This window comes from Rutilus rutilus (assembly GCF_951802725.1).
Source record: "Rutilus rutilus genome assembly, chromosome: 9".
NCBI lineage: Eukaryota > Metazoa > Chordata > Actinopteri > Cypriniformes > Leuciscidae > Rutilus > Rutilus rutilus.
In genome coordinates this window covers 15,802,345-15,821,829 of record NC_140223.1, presented here as the reverse complement: position 1 = coordinate 15,821,829, position 19,485 = coordinate 15,802,345, and the positions used below count along the sequence as shown (strand labels likewise).

The 19,485-nt window shown below is 35.0% G+C and overlaps 2 protein-coding genes across 2 annotated transcripts; both read right to left on the bottom strand.

Annotated features, from left to right (window-relative positions):
* Positions 1–532: 532 nt before the first annotated feature.
* Positions 533–8,367, bottom strand: linc.pou2af1 (lnc RNA pou2af1). The gene is made up of 5 exons (XM_084419070.1): positions 6,181–8,367; positions 3,271–3,365; positions 2,980–3,028; positions 2,317–2,543; positions 533–2,178 (listed from the first exon to the last, which is right to left on the bottom strand). Exons 1-5 carry the CDS (start codon positions 6,185–6,187, stop codon positions 1,852–1,854), a joined length of 705 nt encoding a protein of 234 aa, XP_084275196.1. The 5' UTR covers positions 6,188–8,367; the 3' UTR covers positions 533–1,851.
* A 1,377-nt stretch (positions 8,368–9,744) lies between these two features.
* pou2af2 (POU class 2 homeobox associating factor 2) lies at positions 9,745–19,485 on the bottom strand. The gene is made up of 5 exons (XM_084420053.1): positions 19,307–19,485; positions 18,218–18,318; positions 12,875–12,914; positions 12,458–12,759; positions 9,745–10,565 (listed from the first exon to the last, which is right to left on the bottom strand). The coding sequence occupies exons 1-5, from the start codon at positions 19,314–19,316 to the stop codon at positions 10,185–10,187; spliced, it is 834 nt and encodes a 277-aa protein (XP_084276179.1). The 5' UTR covers positions 19,317–19,485; the 3' UTR covers positions 9,745–10,184.

The window sequence follows — 19,485 nt, the reverse complement described above, 5'->3', positions numbered from 1 at the left end:
TTAGTTTTACATCTCTTTATGAATTTTTAGAAGCCTCAGAGTTTCAGTTGCCATAGCTGTCTGTGGAGGGATAGAAATCTCTCAGATTTCATCAAAAATATTGGGATTCATTTGTGTTCCAAAGATGAACGAAAGTATTATGGGTTTGGAATGACATGGGGGTGAGTGATTAATGACAAAAAAAATCATTTTGGGTGAAATAACCCTTTAAGCTGACTTAACTGCTAGACGCGCACTAATAGAAGTCCATTCTCATAGGCTTCATGTATTGCCATTCAAAAGGGAACATTGCGCAATCGCATACTCACATGATCCCGTTACATTTTGCAGTGCCGTATTCAATAGAGTGGATAGAATATAACCCCTTTTCATTGCCCAAAAAATATAACCAGTTTGAACTGGAACCTCAGACACTCCCCGGACTCAGTTCCTCGTCCCCCAGCCCTTCACCTTATGTAGGCCTAGTACTGGGTTTCTTCTCAATGGAAGTGGCAGTGTCAGTTTGTTGGAAAATACAATTTAAGACTGGACCTTAATTAGAAGAATAACAATTACATTTTTTTATTTTTTTATTTTTCAGAGTCAAAGATAACATGAGGAGAGGTCAGAGTAGTGTATGCTGGAATCGCTATCGCAATCAGAGATCACGTTGTGCAGAAGTGGGAGGGACGCAGTTCATGGAAGAAAAAAAAGCCAACGTGTGGGTAAAGGAAAACTTCCTTGTCCTTTGCTTCTCCCGAGGGGATTTCCAAGTTGGAGCGCAGCAGGCACGAAACATGTGCGTCTGCCAACTGTACACACCCTTCTGTTTGACTGCAAAACATTCCCTGTTTCTGTAGTTAATGAATAGGCTACACCATTGCGTGACTGTTAAATGATTAAGTCGTGCCATGTTCCGAAGTTGAAAGAGACACGGGACATTTATTTTAAATGAATAAAAACAGATATCCAAGCATGAATGAAGTTCTTTTCTATTTTTCATTTCTAAAGACTTCGTTGACAACTGCAAATGCCCTGCTTATAGTTTAGGACTCGTATTTCAGATCAGTTGATAAGTATAAGATTATTCCTAACCTGTTTAACCATTCCATAGCCTACATGTAGATTTTTGAACCTCGTGAGATAGGCTTCAGTTATGCAATTCCTTTTCTTTATTTTATTTTGCATAGTTAACGGTGTAGTTAACGGTGCTGCGTTATCCTTTCGATTTCATATTTTGGTGAAAGTGTGTGATAATGAAAGTTCTTGTTCCACGATAATGATGATGATAAAAAGTTCAAGGCAAGCTGTGATTTTATACTAAATAAAATTAAGGCAGCAATTAGTCTAAATTTATGTTTTCAATTTTAGTGAGTTTTTTCAGTGTAGTTAAATATATAACAGTTATGAACTATAATAAATGCATTGTTGGATATCAAATATGTTTTATACATAGCATATTCTGTGTAAACTTTTCCCCCTCCTACTTTCCTGGTGTTGAAGGTTGATATGCAAAACAATAATTGTGCCCATTGTTTTTTTTAACTGTCAAAGTTCCTATACATTTCAAGAGTGAGAAACATACTGAACGTTGAACGTCCCCATTAAATACATCTCAGCAATTTTAACAAAAGATTCCAGTAAAATTATGAAAAATATGTTTATTGTAGAAAAGATAAATGAATATTTTGTAAATTATACTCACACATAGCTCTCTGCAATCAACCTTGTTGCTTAAAAACAACTCCTAACCTAAGCCTAATCATGCAATCAGTTTTTTTTTCTTTGATCGAAACTAAAATACAACAAATGCATTCAAATGCTTCAATTATGACACGGATTTTTCGCGCAAAGTGCTTAAAAAAATGCATTTTATAAGTAACACATCTCTGAGTTTGAGGTATCCCTTCTGAAATAACTGTCGTCGCTATATGAAAACAAACAGTCTGATGAGCCGTAGGGCGCATACTCCGAAGTTGCCATGCCTCCATGCGCATTGGACCAGTGCGACAGGCAAAAACAATGCTGAAGGCTGCAGTGCTGATAGTGGTAATTTTCTGGAGAGAAACTGGAGCTCAAATCCATCCGTGTCGGGGAGCTGTAGCAAGAGGAAGATGAAGAGTGGGACTGAGGGGGAGAGTAACTGTTGTAGTCGACTGGACTGGGGAGATTGAAGGAGTCTGAGGGTGACCTGGATACCTGAGGAAACAGATTGCAAAAGCACGAAGCACTTATTAAAAATGCTGCACGAATGATTTTATTAGATTACCATTAGAACTGTTCAAATGCCCCCCCAAAAAAAGTTTTATTAAAGATGAAAAAACATCAAACACGTACCAGGCTAGTACCATAGAGGTCCGTATTAGAAGGCATATATCCATTAGACCACTGCGAAGAAGTGGGACACACGAAATTACTGCCGCTGAAAGTCTCAGGAGGCATCGTGTGTATCATCTGTTGATGATCATAAGCATTCTCCATCGGGATGTTGACATTTTCGGTAAAGGGACGTGTCTGGAAATAGGGCTCTGGAGCTTGCATTCCAGAGAAGACATCAAGGTGGGCTGTTGGGAACACAGAAGAAAATGCTGGCTTGAGCACAGGAGAACATTTAAATTAGGCCAGCAAGACTTGGGATGATGTCACGAGACCATCAGCCAACAGCTAAATCACATTTGAATAGTAGTTTATAAATAGGAGATCATTCCAGGATCTGTAAGGAACACCTATAGATGTGTGTCATTGTTCTTTTATTTATTTTTTGATTTGTTCTCCCCCTAGAATTGTAGATGTAGAGCTGATGCCTGACGGTGGATGAAAATGGTTTCTATTTTGGAGTATAGTAAGTTGCATGCAGTCAAGTATACTTTGTTTTGTCTTGTTCTCGTGTTTCCTGGTTAAAATTCAAGCTCTTACATGTAGCTTAGTAGGCAGAATGTTTATCTTTGTTTTTTCACTGTCAGTTATCGACGTCTAGTTCATTAGTTATTTTAAACTTACTATTCATGGTCGTAGAGCAGACATCGCGACCAGCCATGGTTTGTGATTTCTACAGGATGAAATGTAAGAGAGAGAAGCAAGGTGAAACATTAACCTTTATGTTCGTTGATTGTAAAACAGCAGAAATCTTGTAGTTCTATTATGTGGTATCAACTGAATCTGTCTTCAAGCAGGCCTGAAGGGGCGTGGTGCTTTAAATTTGGACTGACCACGCTTCACTTTACTTCGGCTACCACAAGTCAATAGTGTCTGCTTATGATTTTTATTGTTTCCAACAGCTCTATTGTTTACCGTTGCGGTTTTCTGTGCCTGCAGGGCTCTGTGCTTCTGCAGTAACTCCTTGACAGTGGTCTTCACACGCACACCCTGGTATACTTTGGGTTTATCTGCAAAAAAAAAAAAAAAAAAATTATTTTCAGTTTATTTTCATTCACCAATGACGTATGCATTATTTTTTTTTAATAAAACATTTTTATTTGCCACAATAAAAATCCTAACGTATTTAAATCATAGTTTATACATAAATCCCTATTTAAGACAATGGATCTACTACGTTGTTAAAGGGATACTCCACTTTAAAATGAAAATTCTGTCATCATATACTCACCCTCATGTTGTTTCAATCCTTTATGAATTTCTTTCTTCTGCTGAACAGAAAGGAAGATATTTAGAAGAATGTCAGTAACCAGACAGTTTCTGGTCTCATTGACTTCCATAGTAGGAAAAAAATATACTATGGTAGTCAATGAGACCAGAAACTGTCTGGTTACTGATATTCTTCTAAATATATTCCTTTCTGTTCAGCAGAAGAAAGAAATTCATAAAGGATTGAAACAACATGAGGGTGAGTATATGATGACAGAATTTTCATTTTAAAGTGGAGTATCCCTTTAAAAAATGCACACATATTTTTGAGGTGCTTTAAAGATGTAGTAGCCTACCTCAACCTTTTATTAAATTATATATATATATATATATATATATATATATATATATATATATATATATATATATATATATATATATATATGCATTTGTGTGTGTATACATCAGTGTGAATATCAGTGTGGCTTATCCAATAAGAAATATATGAATTTAATTGTTTTACCTTGAAAATGTGTTTTGACATTGTCAAAATAATGAAGTTGCAAGGAATGTATTTGACCACTTTTTTAAATATGACAGTTCTTTATTGGCATCGATGCATGACGAACCTTTAAAATGATTGTAATCTTTCCACTGGACAGAAGGTTCTTCACAGTGATAAATATTCTTTAGATTATTAAAACATTCTTCACACTGAGAAAAAAAATGTGGTTCTTTTAAGAACTGATCAATGAAAGGTTCTTTAGAATTGACATTTTTTATTTAGGCTATAACGAAAAGTAATTAAATCAAAATATTTGTATAAAATGTTATGCATGTTTTTAAAAAAATGAACGAAACAGGAATACAACGATTAGGTTTCTAAGACCAGCACATGTAGTCTATAACAAGATCTTTGAAAGATTTCTTGAACATCCTTATTTGTCATTGTCCCTTGTTCAACCAAATAACGTTTGCATTTTCCCCATTTGCCAGTAGAACATATAAGATATATAGCCTAAGTAAATGTATGCATAGGCTATATATCAGTAAATAAATACAAGATAAGATATCCCTCAAGATTAAAACAACTATGATCGTCTTCCCAGTTAACGCTCCAGTGGTCTGAGTACACTGGAGATCCGGCAGTGAATGAGTTAGTTTTCGCATTACAATGGACAGTAGTGAATTTCGAGAAACATGCTCTCCAGCCATCTTTGGCACGGGGCGATAGTTTTAAATTGGAGTTTTAAACCTTTTTATTTTCATGTAGCTTATCTGTAAATTAAAACCCGACTAAACTGGAGGCTAGCCTAATCAATTATTGAGCGTTTCACTGGAGAGCAGAAGCGCTCCAAGTTGCGGAAGCGAAGTGAAAGCGCTGCAAAACACTGCAAGCGAACAAAGGAGAAAGAGAAGCTTCCTCGGTCGACGCCACTACAAGTTACAAACGTAAGTAATATACTCTTATTATAGCTCATAGCAAAAGCCGCATAGGCTGCAAGCGGACAGATAAAATACATCGGGGAATAGACTAGATGTTAAAGTCATTATCCAACAGAAAACCCGATCAGATTTGTTGCAAAAAAAGCCCGATTTCTTTACGAGCGCTTTGTCGATTTAGCGACAATCTGTTGTTTTAAATGTTCTAAAAACGTCCGGAGTCCAAGTTGGTTTTTGCGTTCCGCTCGCCAGATGTAAAATTATTTCTTGCCAAAGTTAAAGGGCAGTCCTCGTATCTCTTCCCACTGGAGTAAAGCCGCGCCTAATAACTTCCTCCCAATATGAAATGTGTGAAAAATAGATGAAAAAAGTTGTCCTTCTTTTCTATTTTTTTTAATTGGTTGTTCAGCCTATACATACACAGTGGGACGTCTTCCTGATCCGTGTTAATATAGGCTAGCTATATAAAAATATGTCGGAACATTAGTGATTCCAAACAACGCCACGCCATGGTTGAGTTCATGGAGGCAGTTGAGTGTACAGAGGGCAAAAAAGTGCGCTGATGTTAATAAGATAGCAAAAACGTCCTTCGGCAGTGTGTTGATGTGCTCGTTGACAGTTAAACCTATCTAATAAATATTCATGTAAGCTCTGAAGCAAGGTATGAATTCTGTTTAAAATGTCCAAATTATATTCAGTCATCGTTTACTGTTGGTTATTCCTAAAAGCATTGCATTCAATGACACGCTGATCGACAACGTAAAGTCTAAAAAGACACAGTAGCCTAAATAAATCTTCAGATTCAGTTTTGCTTGAAGAAAAGCTGAGTAAAAATACAACCAGACAGAAAATTCAAGCTATCAATGAAGCTCGAGCTCTAGCCTAATGAATCACCAGAGATACTGTTCCCTTAAACGGCAAGAAATTGCATGTAGCCCAATTAATATAAAATACATGTACATGTAAAATTCACCAATTTGTTTGAATTGAATCCTTCACATGTGTTTGCTGTTTTAAGAGATTAGTAAGGCTGCATCATTTGAACTACACATTTCCAAGCAAAGTTTACCAATGTATAAAATGATTTTAATTAACTTTTTTTTTTTTCTCAATGTTTTTCAGGTTGCTGAAGACAAAACATATTAAACGAAAGAAAAAAGAAAATTTACTTACCAGACATTTTGGCCTGAAAAGGAGGAAAACTCTGGAAGAACTACAGTGAAATACCCCAACGTCACTTCTTTGCTCTATTATATGGGCTAGAACGAATTATTCACAAAAGTATTAAAAAGTCTCAACAAAGTAACCTCAAAACACTCTCAGGACATACAATTATACAGTAATATAGCTAGGGATATTTTAGTTTGAGTTTTTCTCCCCTCATCCCTACTATTTAAAACCCCAAGAACTCAATGATTTGACAATGATTTGATTGCGCGATACTTTCAATTTGAATATTCAAAGGCTTCGTAAAAATACTTATTTCTGAGTGATATTCGCTATTATAATGCATATATTAACATCTCTTTTAATAGAATGTTGTGTTATTTCACATTTTGACATCAACCAAATATATATTTTAAACATTTTATCATCCTTTTGGTGTTGATGGTTGGAGTCTCCCTTAGAATCACTATTTCAACTTTGCAGTGAGACTAAAGGCACAAATGAAGCTTCACATTCCATTACACATTGTAAATATCTTCTCTAATAGGTAGTCTTGAAAAAAATAAGAATTATTGTGTCGTGTAGATCTTAATTGTGCAGTATTTTAAGAATTATTGGAGTTGTGGGCGTGGCATATGATAGCAGCCATGTTTTTGTCATTAGGACAATTGGGACGTATGCTAAAGTTAAGTCACTGGGATAGTGGGAACAGGTATAAGAAGGCTAAATATGAAATTTAGTCATTTATATTTATAGGCTATATTTAATTTAAAGGGTCGGTTGCAACTGCAGATCCAAAGCAGGTTAACTGAAAGCGATGTTCACAATACTATTTAGGCTATTCATTTACTTTCTCACGGTATTATCTGTTTTAATGCAATAGTTTCGTTAATCAATGCATATTGCATATTTATCATCATCGTCAAAATCATCATATTGATCCCCAAAATAAGTAGGCTAATGCTGAGGGATGCTGATCACGAACAGAATCTCACACCTGACTTTAGTTAGGCTACCTTTATTTTTTATAATAATTTAAACGGAAAAGCTCCAAGTGGAATATTCTTCGAGACCATAATGCAGTTGTTTATTTACGTGTGTCATATGTAATGGTCGCGTGTTTAAGAAGACTGAAAACAGGCGGAATGGATGACATGCAGGTGTTCTTTGTCTTAGAAAAGAAGTCGGAAAACGGGTCAATGTGACATGATGTAGGCTAGTACAGACAAACTGAACATTTCGTTCGCAAGTGCAGAATAATTAGAGATTAAAGTATTGAGATAAAACATGGAGTACTTTATTCATTCGTCTTTAAGCATCTTGTTGTAGTAGCTGTAGTCCGAATGCAACTGTCTTGGTTGGATTTCTAAGTCGTTTGACTCCTTTGTGAAATAGATTTGTAATGTTAATCCGCTGCAAACAGACCTCCTGTTTCAATATTGTTTAAAAATTATTTTCTTACCAGTCTCTCATTATCAGTCACCTTTATGAACCGATATTTCATAATCCTAAAAAAATCTCTAAGAAAGGAGAGGTCGGTCGTTACGAGATTTGGCCAGTTGAATGTCGCCCCCTGGTGATTAAACCGAGGAACGCTCAGGTCCTGTCACAAGACCTCAAGCTGTATTTCATCTAACTAGGCTGGTATGACACTGTCACTTAATGCACTCAGTTTGGCAATAAATGTAATAGTAGCTAAAAAAATTTTTTCTATGCAGAGGTAAATTGTACTGGATCAAAGATATAGAGTAGTGGAAAGTATGACTGTTGACTCATCAGTAGCCTATAAAAAAAGAAGAAGAAGCATGAAATGCAACCTGTGAGGTTTCAACTTGATAGCAATATTTTATTTGTTTGTTTCTCATTGTTAAATGTATTTTATTGTGAAATAAGGCAAGTGTTCTGGTCTGATATTAAATATATTTATTATAGTAAAGCATATCATTTGTTGTCAATTTCTTAATTTCAGTACATTTTTATACATAAAAAGTTCCCCAATTCCTGACTTCCTCACTTTAGAATTAAAATAGCTCTTGATTTTCTTCCTTATTTTATATTTAAAAAAAATTCTCCTAATCCTGTAATGTTGTATATTTGAATATACAGTACCGGTCAAAAGTTTGGAAACATTACTATTTTTAATGTTTTTGAAAGAAGTCTCTTATGCTCATCAAGTCTGTATTTCTTTGATAAAAAAACCCCCCTGAAAAACAGTAATATTGTGAAATAATATTACAATTTAAAAGAATGGTTTTCTATTTTAATATACTTTAAAATATAATTTATTTCTATGATGAGAAGCTGAATTTCCATCAGACATACTCCAGTCTTCAGTGTGATCCTTCAGAAATATTTATGCTGATTTATTATGATGTTGGAAACAGTTGTGCTGCTTAATATTTGTTTATAATTTTTCAGCATTCTTTGATGAAAAAAAACAAACACGTTTTTTGGTTTTAAGAAAAAAAAAAAGAACAGCACTTATTTAAAATAGAAACCTTTTAACAATATACACTATCGTTCAAAAGTTTGGGGTCAGTAATTTGTTTCTTTCTTTTTTGAAAGAAATTACTACTTTTATTCAGCAAGGATGTGTTAAATTGATAAAAAGTGATAGTAAATATTTATATTGTTAGAAAAGATTTCTATTTTGAATAAAGGCTGTTCTTATTTTATTCATCAATGAATCCTGAAAAAAGTATCACAGGTTCCAAAAAAATATTGGATATTAGAATGATTTTTGAAGGATCATGTGACACTGAAGACTGGAGTAATGGCTGGAAACCATTCCAAAGTGAATAATATTTCACAATATTACTGGGGGGGGTTTTCTATATTTTTACATTTCTGTCATCATTTACTCACCCTCAAGTTGTTTCAAACCTGTATGATTGGTAACCAGACAGTTGATGGCACTCATTGACCCCCATAGTATGTTTTTTCCTAGTATGGATGTCAGTGGGGTCCATCAACCGTCTGTTTACAACATTCTTCAAAATATCTTCTCATACAGGTTTGGAACAACTTGATGGACAGTAAATAATGGCAAAATGTACATTTTTGGGGTAAAATATCCCTTTAAGAGACCTCTTTCAAAAACATTAAATTATGTTTTATCAACAAAGTTCGGGAGGAGCACGTTCAGATAATAAACCTGTTTAACACGAGAGGAGCGCAGTTAATCAACTCACTAAACGAGATAAGAGATATATACAGCAGACCTACCTCTGTTCATTGACATGTTTATCACCACCCCATCTGGGTTTGACAAATATGCATAAACCCTTACTTTGTAGTGTGAACTTTACTTGGAAAGTAAAAGTTTCCAAACTTTTGACTGGTACTGTATGTCTTATTCATATGATAGGATAACTAAAAACTGATTTTGTTGTAATTGTTGTCTTGAAAATGTTTGTGCATTTCATTTTTATTAAAGGGTTTGAGTTTTCATTGCATGTAAAGTTGTTCACATTAAACGCTTGTTTTTGCCTCAAATGCAAAACTGCATCTGACCTGTGAATTTCATTGTGCTGTTGAGTCACAAGAAGGCTTCTTTTTTCTTTTCTTTTTGTAATTCTAGTTTATTTACCATAGAGACAGTTTTCACAACAGACTTTTAAATGAAAGATAAATAGGACTAGCTAGATATTACACATCAACTATAAATATTAACACTTAATTTTTGCTGATAATATACATTTAAATAGACTCACAATCACTTAATGTGCCATAGAAATAAAAATTCTGATATACATGCAGTCTCATACTGATTATTATCCTAATTACGCTGAGTCAATGTAACTTGTGATGACTAGAAAATTCAAGATACCATTATAATAAACGATACAAATAAAACATTAAGATACAATGTTTTTGTTCCCCAATGTTAAGCCTTAGCTCTGCTAAGTCAAACTGACACAAAGATTTTAGTGCTAATTGCCTTACTTGTGTTTTGAAGAGGTGTTGATCTGCTAGGCTTGTAAGCCTTTACTTCCCTATACAGTTCAATCTCAGAACGTCCTCCTGACCTCATACTGCGACCAAGTGCTACCATTGTCCTCTTTCCCCCATACCAGACTGTCACTCAAGGCTGAAGGGGCACTTTCTGTATCTTCCGATGGCAGAACTGGCACTAGTTTGGTCAAAGGCTCAGTCAAGAAAGAAGGGGGAGCAAAACTGCCGGACGAGGATTGAAACGAGGAGTGATAATTGACTTCATCCAGTGAATGGAGAGAGTATGACTGTGAACCCCGGGAAGATGAGCGGAACTGGGTCGGGCTGGCGGTCTCAGGGTTGACCAGAGAACTGGGTGTAGACAGGGGCATGGGAGCCAGACCATCTCCACACAAACCCTCCACCACCTCGGTCCCCGTGGGCTCCCAAGAGTCCCTCTGCAGTCGACATAAGCAAAAACTCATTACCCTCAAAGGAATGGTTCACCCAAAAATAAAACAATAATTCTGTCATCATTTACTCACCCTCAGGTTGTTTTAAACCTGTTCTATGTTGGTAACCAAACAGTTGATGGGCCCATCAAATGTTTGGTAACTTCTTTTGTGTTCAGCAGACACAATTTTTTACTGTGTGCATACAGGTTTGGAACAGCTTGAGGATGAGTAAATGATGACAGAATTTTCATTTTTGGGTGAACTATCCCTTTAAGAACATTCTCAAATGACAAGACACTAAATTTACAAATTGACTGAACCTCCTTGTACTAAAGCCAATATCCTTTACAACCAGATGAATACAAAAAGTTGGAGAGACAACAGACAATAGGTGTAATGTATATTGCAATGTACAGTGTATATGCAAAAGAATGGCACAGAGAGTTAAAAAAAAAAAAAAAAAAAAAAAAACAGTATGATGTTGTCAAGGCCATAAACCTATATAAATATTGTTTTCTTTTTCCAAAAAAATAAGGAAGATGGGGGGAAATGCCCCTCTTAAGAACAATGTGTATTTAATTAAAAAAATTATGAATCCCATTAATGTCATTTTGGGGCATTTTACCCAGACTTATCTAATACTTCAGCAAAAATGTGTTATTTATAATTTCAGTTCATAATTTCAATTTCATAAAAATATATAAAAGTATATAAAGTTTGCAGGTAGTATAGGTTTTTAGAATAATTAAATATACAAATTAAAAATTATATTTAATAATATATAATTATATTTTTGTATTTAATTATTTAAAAAACATGTACTGTCTGCAAACTTGTTATTCAATTTATTGATTTGAATTTGACATTTGAACTGTGCCAATGAAATTAAATTACAAAAACATTTCTTCTTTCCCCCCTAAAAACCTAGGCTATAATTCTTGGATGAAATGGTTTTTCTACAAATTTTTATATTTTTAATTTAGGTTTTCAGGGGAAATACATGAATAGCCTATATATAATATATTTAAATATAAATAAAAATAGAAGAATATAGAAAATATAACTATATAAAATTTTAATATGACAAAAAATATTTTTTCAATTGTTTAATTTTTGGGTTTCTCTTTATTTTGATGGTCTCTTTAACACATTCTGGTGACTATAAGTAACACTGCACCTACACGTCCACAAACTCTCATTAGAGTGTTAGTTAAGTTTTAGTCAACTTGTAGGGTTAGGGTTAGAATAAGTTGACATGTAGTTGTAAAGTTACTTCAAGTCAGAATGTCTGTTGGGGAGCATCACAATAAAGTGTTAGCAGATATTAAATTAGACAGTCTACTAATACTCTAACGAGAGTCAGTTGACATGTAGTTGCAAAGTTGCTAAGTCAACAGAATGCTTAAAAGGGACCATCAAAATGAAGTGTTACCAATTTTTTAAAACTCATACTACTTGTATGAAACAGAAAACATGTTATTTCATTTATTGATTCATTTAAACGTTGTCCCATATGCCCCCCCAAAAAAAAAAAAAAATATATATATATATATATATATATATCCTTTTTTAATATCGTTTTATTATTTAATTTAAATATAATTAAATATAGAGGAGTATAGAAAATATAATATGAAATAATATTAAAATATTTTAAAATGGTTTAAAAATGTGTTATATAAATATTTTGAACTTTTTTGAACTTTGGTCCACATGCCCATAACATTTACATCACTTCAGACAAATATGCCCAATATAGCTTAAACATATTTTAACTTAATATTTCCAACACAAAGCAGCATAGACTTCCCCCCCTACCTAGACTTTGACTACACTACACTTCACAAACTTTTCTTTTCTGACTGTGCCTTCTTGCTTGATGTGCCAGATCTTACCAGCAAATAATGTGAAGGGTCACTGGAGTAAGGAGGGTGTAAAGAAGACAATGCGGATGGCGAGAATATTGTACTTCCTCCGCTGGAGAAAGGTGTGCTGCGGTAGTCTCCAAAAGACTCCGGGTAGTAGCTGTCTATGAGAGAGGAATAACCAGACACGCATCCGGTGTCGCACGACAGAGACTTTCCCGTTAGCGATGAGGGGTAGACATCAGTAGAAAATGGTTTCGTTGAGGAACAAAACTCTGTGTCTGAAATGAAAGGTCTTCTCATGCCGTAGTAACTTGGAAGCATGTGAGAACCTGAACAGATCACAACAATTTTGATTGACACGTGAAAATAATTTGTGACTGATACATTATTTACAGTATCTAGAAATGGCATTGCACATTTGCTTACAAAGTGTTGGAGACTCACCAGTCATTTGAACTAATGGACTCGGAGGAGAGGATACACCCTAGAACAAAATAATGTTTCTCATTAATCATCAGTTTTCTGTGATCACCTCATTTGACTAATGCAATCTAGTATTAATGGCACATGACAACAATGGCACAAAACATTTGCATACATCTAATTGAACTGCCCCCAAATCTTAGAGAGGTTTCTCACTATAATGCAAGTGTTCAAAACAAACAATCTGATCAAATGAATGACCAAAATCAAAAAGACAGTTATATTCATCAGCACAGCCTTTAAATTTTTTTTAATAAAATATGTTGTATATCTCACTTTCTCTTGAAACCTAGTTTTGTAAGGGTAGAGGACGAGACCAGTTAAGGTTCAATTATTCTACTCCCAAAACAACAGTGGGACCCAGAGATTTGTAACATACATTTTTGTAATTGAATGGTTGAGAGCTATTGGGGAGGCAATACAGACAGACACATGCTCTTTTCCGTTTGCATACTGCAAGGATAAATGAGCTGATATCAATGCAGCACTGGCTGGAGAGCAAGCAAATTTTGAGGCTAGCATTTGAATGTCATTTGCTCGTTCCAAGACTTTCCTATGTGAACGACCTACGCCTCAGTGCCTCTTTGAAGGCATGGTATGGAAATGAGGCTGTTGAAGAGTTCCAAGGCTGCAGCACTGCACCTGATTCAGCCTCAAGATAAACCACGCTGGAGTGGGTGGAAGTGAGGGGGGTTGGTGGTTTGTGGCCGCTTGAGCCAACAAGCAATGAAATAGCTCTACTGTACATGAGTGGGATACAGTATAATGAAGTTCAATACCATGCAAACACCTCTCCTTCCCACATAAAACTTACTTTTCTCGGTCTAAAATGTATTATGACTTTGCTTTTGAATTGCTGCCTAGATGATTGTATTGCTTATTGTTGCTAGAAACAAAATGACATTTTACTGACATTCAAAAAATTGACATTCATTTGAATGTCTCAAAGTGACATCTATCTATCTATCTATCTATCTATCTATCTATCTATCTATCTATCTATCTATCTATCTATCTATCTATCTATCTATCTATCTATCTATCTATCTATCTATCTATCTATCTATTTGTCTGTCATTCTATCTATCTATCTATCTATCTATCTATTTGTCTGTCATTCTATCTATCTATCTATCTATCTATCTATCTATCTATCTATCTATCTATCTATCTATCTATCTATCTATCTATCTGTCTGTCTGTCATTCTATCTATCTATCTATCTATCTATCTATCTATCTATCTATCTATCTATCTATCTATCTATCTATCTATCTATCTATCTATCTATTTGTCTGTCATTCTATCTATTTGTCTGTCATTCTATCTATCTATCTATCTATCTATCTATCTATCTATCTATCTATCTATCTATCTATCTGTCTGTCTATCTATCTATCTATCTATCTTCTATCTATCTATCTATCTATCTATCTATCTATCTATCTGTCTGTCTGTCATTCTATCTATTTGTCTGTCTATCTATCTATCTTCTATCTATCTATCTATCTATCTATCTATCTATCTATCTATCTATCTATCTATCTATCTATTTGTCTGTCATTCTATCTATTTGTCTGTCATTCTATCTATCTATCTATCTATCTATCTATCTATCTATCTATCTATATCTATCTATCTATCTATCTATCTGTCTGTCTGTCTGTCTGTCTGTCTATCTATCTATCTATCTATCTGTCTGTCTGTCTGTCTGTCTGTCTGTCTATCTATCTATCTATCTATCTATTTGTCTGTCATTCTATCTATCTATCTATCTATCTATCTATCTATCTATCTATCTATCTATTAGTCTGTCATTCTATCTATCTATCTATCTATCTATCTATCTATCTATCTATCTATCTATCTATCTATCTATCTATCTATCTATCTATCTATCTATTTGTCTGTCATTCTATCTATCTATCTATCTATCTATCTATCTATCTATCTATCTATCTATCTATCTATCTATCTATCTATCTATCTATCTATCTATCTATCTATCTATCTATCTATCTATCTATCCATCCATCCATCCATCCATCCATCTGTCTGTCTGTCTCTGCCACTGATCTGGTAATGCCACCTTACCAATTAATGGCTAACTTTTTTTCAAATCTTTTTGCCATTCTGTAATTTCAGCTCTCCCTGTAAAAGTTTTGTTATTCTCTTAATGCAACTTTTATTATATCAGAAAGATTATACAAGAGTAGTATTTTACTATTGTTCACCTTGAACCTCTGGCAAGTGTCTGTATTGTTTTGGTCCTGTGTTTGAACATGACTTCTGCGGACAGTGTTTGCTGAAGTCTGCAGATGGCTCTTCTACCTTATATAAAAGGCCATAGTTACAGAAGTAAGCTTATAATAAAGCAATTTTTGTTCTGCGTGGCCTCGACATGCTCCGATTCACCTGTGCAACCCTCCCCCTGCTCAGCCATTGTATTATGTGTTTGGTCTCAGTCGTGTCCCTGTGGGATCACAATGATTGACACCTACATACACTTTTCTATGCTTTGAAAACATAGTTACTTTTCAGCTGTTACATAACATACAAATGATTAATTACCAGTCTAGACTGAAATAACTAATAATACATCATACAGGGAAATCTGAAGTCATAACTGTAACGATATATGAGAAAATGACACTTATTTTTTCTAATTCTTCCAAGCTAATGGGATTATTTGTTTAGGAAAATGTTGTGGGAAATGTAATATATATTTAAAAGTATTAAAAATTGCATATTCTTAACATTAGAATTTTTCAATTAAATTACACAACAACATAAGACTATTAAAAATTGTGTAGTTGTAAATTGGAATTTGTATATTTATACATTAATGTTAAGAATATTTCATTTGAATTCTTATATTTATACATAAAAAAAATAAGTACTACAATTAAATATTCTTAATATATATTAAACATTCTACTATATTCTGATTAAATGGCATACACGAACACACACATATATAATTAGTATTTATGTTAATGTTTAGAATATAGTTGTAATTGAAATTATTCAACCCCCATTGCAAATCAGGTTTATTCGGAAATATTTACAGACTTTCAACTGTTGGCAACGAACAAATCAATAAAAGAAACTGAAATAGCTTAACACAACAAATGTTTCAAGTGGTTTCCCTAAATTCAACTGAAAATGCTACTTTTAATGACTTCTGCCGTCTTAAAAGTATTCAACCCCCTGAATAAAATCCCTCACAACAACACAAATCTGCAAAACGGGTGTTGTCTCAAGCACACGTGATGCAACTTATCAAGGGCTTCATTACTTGCATCAGGTGTGCTTGAGCTAGATAACATGAAAAATCTGAACTGGCTAGGTTTGTTGAGTGTCATGTTTGACTGCATCTTAGAAATATGGATAAATCAAAAGAACGGAACAAAATGTTAAGAGAATATATCTTCGCCCTTCACAAGCAAGGAACAGGATACAAAAAGATAGCGAAGGCACTAAATGTTCCTAGGGACACCATTTGAAGAATAGTTCGCAAGTTGGTTAACAGTGGTTTCACTACCTGGACGGGGCAGAAAAAGGAAGCTATCAACAGCTGCAACCAGATTTATGAGAAGACAGGATCATAAAAACCCTAAGGCGCGTAATAAATGCATACCAGAACTCCAAGACATACACCACTACTGACCTAAAAGCACAAGAAAAGTCGGCTCCAATTTGCTCAAAATCATATAAACCAGCCACAGACGATTTGGGATTCCATTCTGTGGAGCCAAAAAACAAAACTGGAACTTTTCAGTCCAATGGCTCAGCGGTATGTCTGGAGGAGGAAGAATGAAGCATATGCTGAAAAGAACACTCTTCCCAGTGCCCACAGTTGAGCATGGTGGGGCTCGGTGATGCTCTGAGGCTGCTTTGCATCCTCTGGAACTGGAAACCTGCAGCGTGTGGATGGCAAGATGGATTCATTTTTGTATATCAGGAAATCCTAGGAGAAAACGTCGTCATGCCGTCAGTGAGGTAGCTGAAGCTGTAAATGGACCTTCCAACAAGACAATGATCCCAAGCATACCTAAAATTCCACCAAGGCTTGGTTGCAGAAGAAGTCCTGGAAGAGTCTACAGTGGCCATCACATTCACCTGACTTGAACCCCATAGAAAACCAATGGTGGGATTTGAAGAAAGCGGTTGCAGCACGCAAACCCATATTACTGAACGAGGAAGAGGCTGATTCCTAAGAAACGCTGCCAGAAGCCGGTGTCTGGTTATACATCTTGTTTGCAGCAGGTCATAACAGCAAAGGGGTCTTCTACTAAGATGCTTGCCATGAAGGGGTTGAATAATTTTGAGACTGCAGAAATCATTAAAAGTTGCATTTTCAGTTGAATTTGGGGAAACCACGTTTTCAACCTATTTCAATTACTTTTGATTTGTTCATTGCAAACAGCTGAATGTCTGTAAATTTTGCCAATAAACCTGATTCGCAATGGGGGTTGAATGATTTCGATTACAACTGTATTTCATTTTACTACTTTTCTTATATGTAATTTGTAATTGTAATTTCATATATTAATATATGTATATACATACATTTTTAGAAAGGTAAAATATATATGTTCTTATAAGTAACATATACTTATGTTCTTTAAGTATTACATATTATAATTTAATACAAATGTTTGTGTAAAATTTCAGTTTTTTTTTTAAAACTGTTAATACTATTAGCTCTGAACATTGACGAGACAGAAGTCATTACGTTACTTATTCAAACAAAAGCGAGCTCAGTGTGCCATAGACATGGAGAAAAGCTTTCCCTCTTGTGCAGCCAGATGTCTGCAAGTCTGATTTGAGCTCGTCTAGAGTGACAACAGTCGACTTGTCTGTGGTCTGCAGGAGGAACAATACAGTGGAGCAGGTGTGCGAGTGTTTGACTTTGCATAGCCATACTACAGCAGCAAAAGGATGATTTACTCCCAAACCTCAGGCGCTCATGACCATCAGCACTGCTGCTATTGTTCGCCGCTTATGTGCAGGTATTCACTAACGGGCTTTGCTTCATCCCACCCTTGTGAGAAAAGGACAAGACTCTGAGGGCTTGCATCTGAGGCCGTAGGTTCATCATTAGAATAAAAAAGATAAGCCAATGAGCAAATAAAGTGGCGGGGCACAGAAAATACCCACCATTTTAAACTGACTGTTTGCATATATGAAAGAAGAGCAGAGTGGCAGGGTGAATGGAGTGAAAGGAAGCATTGTGAATGACAGGGCGGGGTATATTTCAGTTGAGGGTATTGACCAGGTAAGATTAAGCGGTGGAATTACCGTGTAGCAAGGCCCGCTCGTCTCCCGTGACCTCTTTTCTGCCAGAAGATCTTTCACCGTGTGCTTGACCCGGACTCCCTGATACACTCTTTTTGAGCATTCTGCAAAAAAATTGTGTAAAGTACAAGGAAAGTACTTTAGAATGTGTGCTGATTAACTCTGGATGGCTGGTGTTATTTAGTTTGTGTACAAAAGTTATACAAACATACCATAAATGAATGTCTATCAGATGAATTCACATGAAATCAGTTGCACACAAATCACAAATACAGCATGCATTGAATATAAAACTGTCGATATTCAGACGCTCAGATTTGTTTAATAATTGCACATTTATTACATCGTTTACATCATTATTTCTCATTTGCAGCTTAATTTATGACCATACAGTTTCTCTAGTCAGTTTTATGGCGTGCATCTATATAACTGGCATGGAAATTATCTTTGGTTTTGGTCAATGCAAATTGGTCAGTTTACAAACACTAACTCTGTCCTGTTGAAACATCATCAGGGTTATTCATTTGATGTTTATGTCAAATCTGCTATTGTGACTCAAAATGTCAGCCTGATATGTCTCACTAACCATTTGCACGTAGAGTATCTGTGCAAGCGCCAAGTTATATATCGACATAACGTTTAAAGTTTATTTCCCAAAAAATACAAAAAGATGATTCCTGGGAAGCACAGATCCTAGTCTACACAACAGTGTATTTGCAATTTAAAATGTCCGTGATAGGAAATTGCATGCAAAAATCATTGTAGCGTTATGTAAAAGACCTCTGAAGGAGGTCTGAAGTTCTGCTGGTATTTAAGCATCGAAAGCGGTTGTGTCTGAAATATCACAGTTATCACATTTTTGCAGCATTAAACATAAAACAGCTTTTAAACAGGCTCAAAGTACACTGAGTCTCATCTATTATGAAGATTTCTTGTAATTTAGTAATCAGACCGGTTAACATTAGAGTTAAATATTAAATGATACAGTTCAACCATTCCAAAATTAATCTTGGCTTAAAAATTAAACAGCATGACAAAAAATGAGCTCGAGCTACATACAGTTTTTAATTACCAAAAACAGGTCAAATTTACCAGTTTCCATGATGCAGATACCTCAGAGTGGCAGGAAATATACTCTATCTATCCCAGTGAAACAACTGTGTCGACTCCCAAACTCCAGCTGAATTTGACCATTATACCAAAGACACGAAATCCAACTCCGCTTTAGAGAATGATGCTATAGATGCTGATCAGAAGTCAGCTTTTGAAAT

Bases quoted from the DNA above. Each gene is read 5' to 3' on its own strand.
- linc.pou2af1 (XM_084419070.1), bottom strand. The intron at 2,544-2,979 runs GTAAGTTTAAAA...TGTTCCCAACAG, and splicing joins CTGCTCTACGACCATGAATA to CCCACCTTGATGTCTTCTCT. The intron at 2,179-2,316 runs GTACGTGTTTGA...CTGTTTCCTCAG, and splicing joins ACCTCTATGGTACTAGCCTG to GTATCCAGGTCACCCTCAGA.
- pou2af2 (XM_084420053.1), bottom strand. The intron at 12,915-18,217 runs GTAATTCCACCG...ATTTTGTTCTAG, and splicing joins CGAGCGGGCCTTGCTACACG to GGTGTATCCTCTCCTCCGAG. The intron at 12,760-12,874 runs GTGAGTCTCCAA...TGATCTGTTCAG, and splicing joins TCCATTAGTTCAAATGACTG to GTTCTCACATGCTTCCAAGT.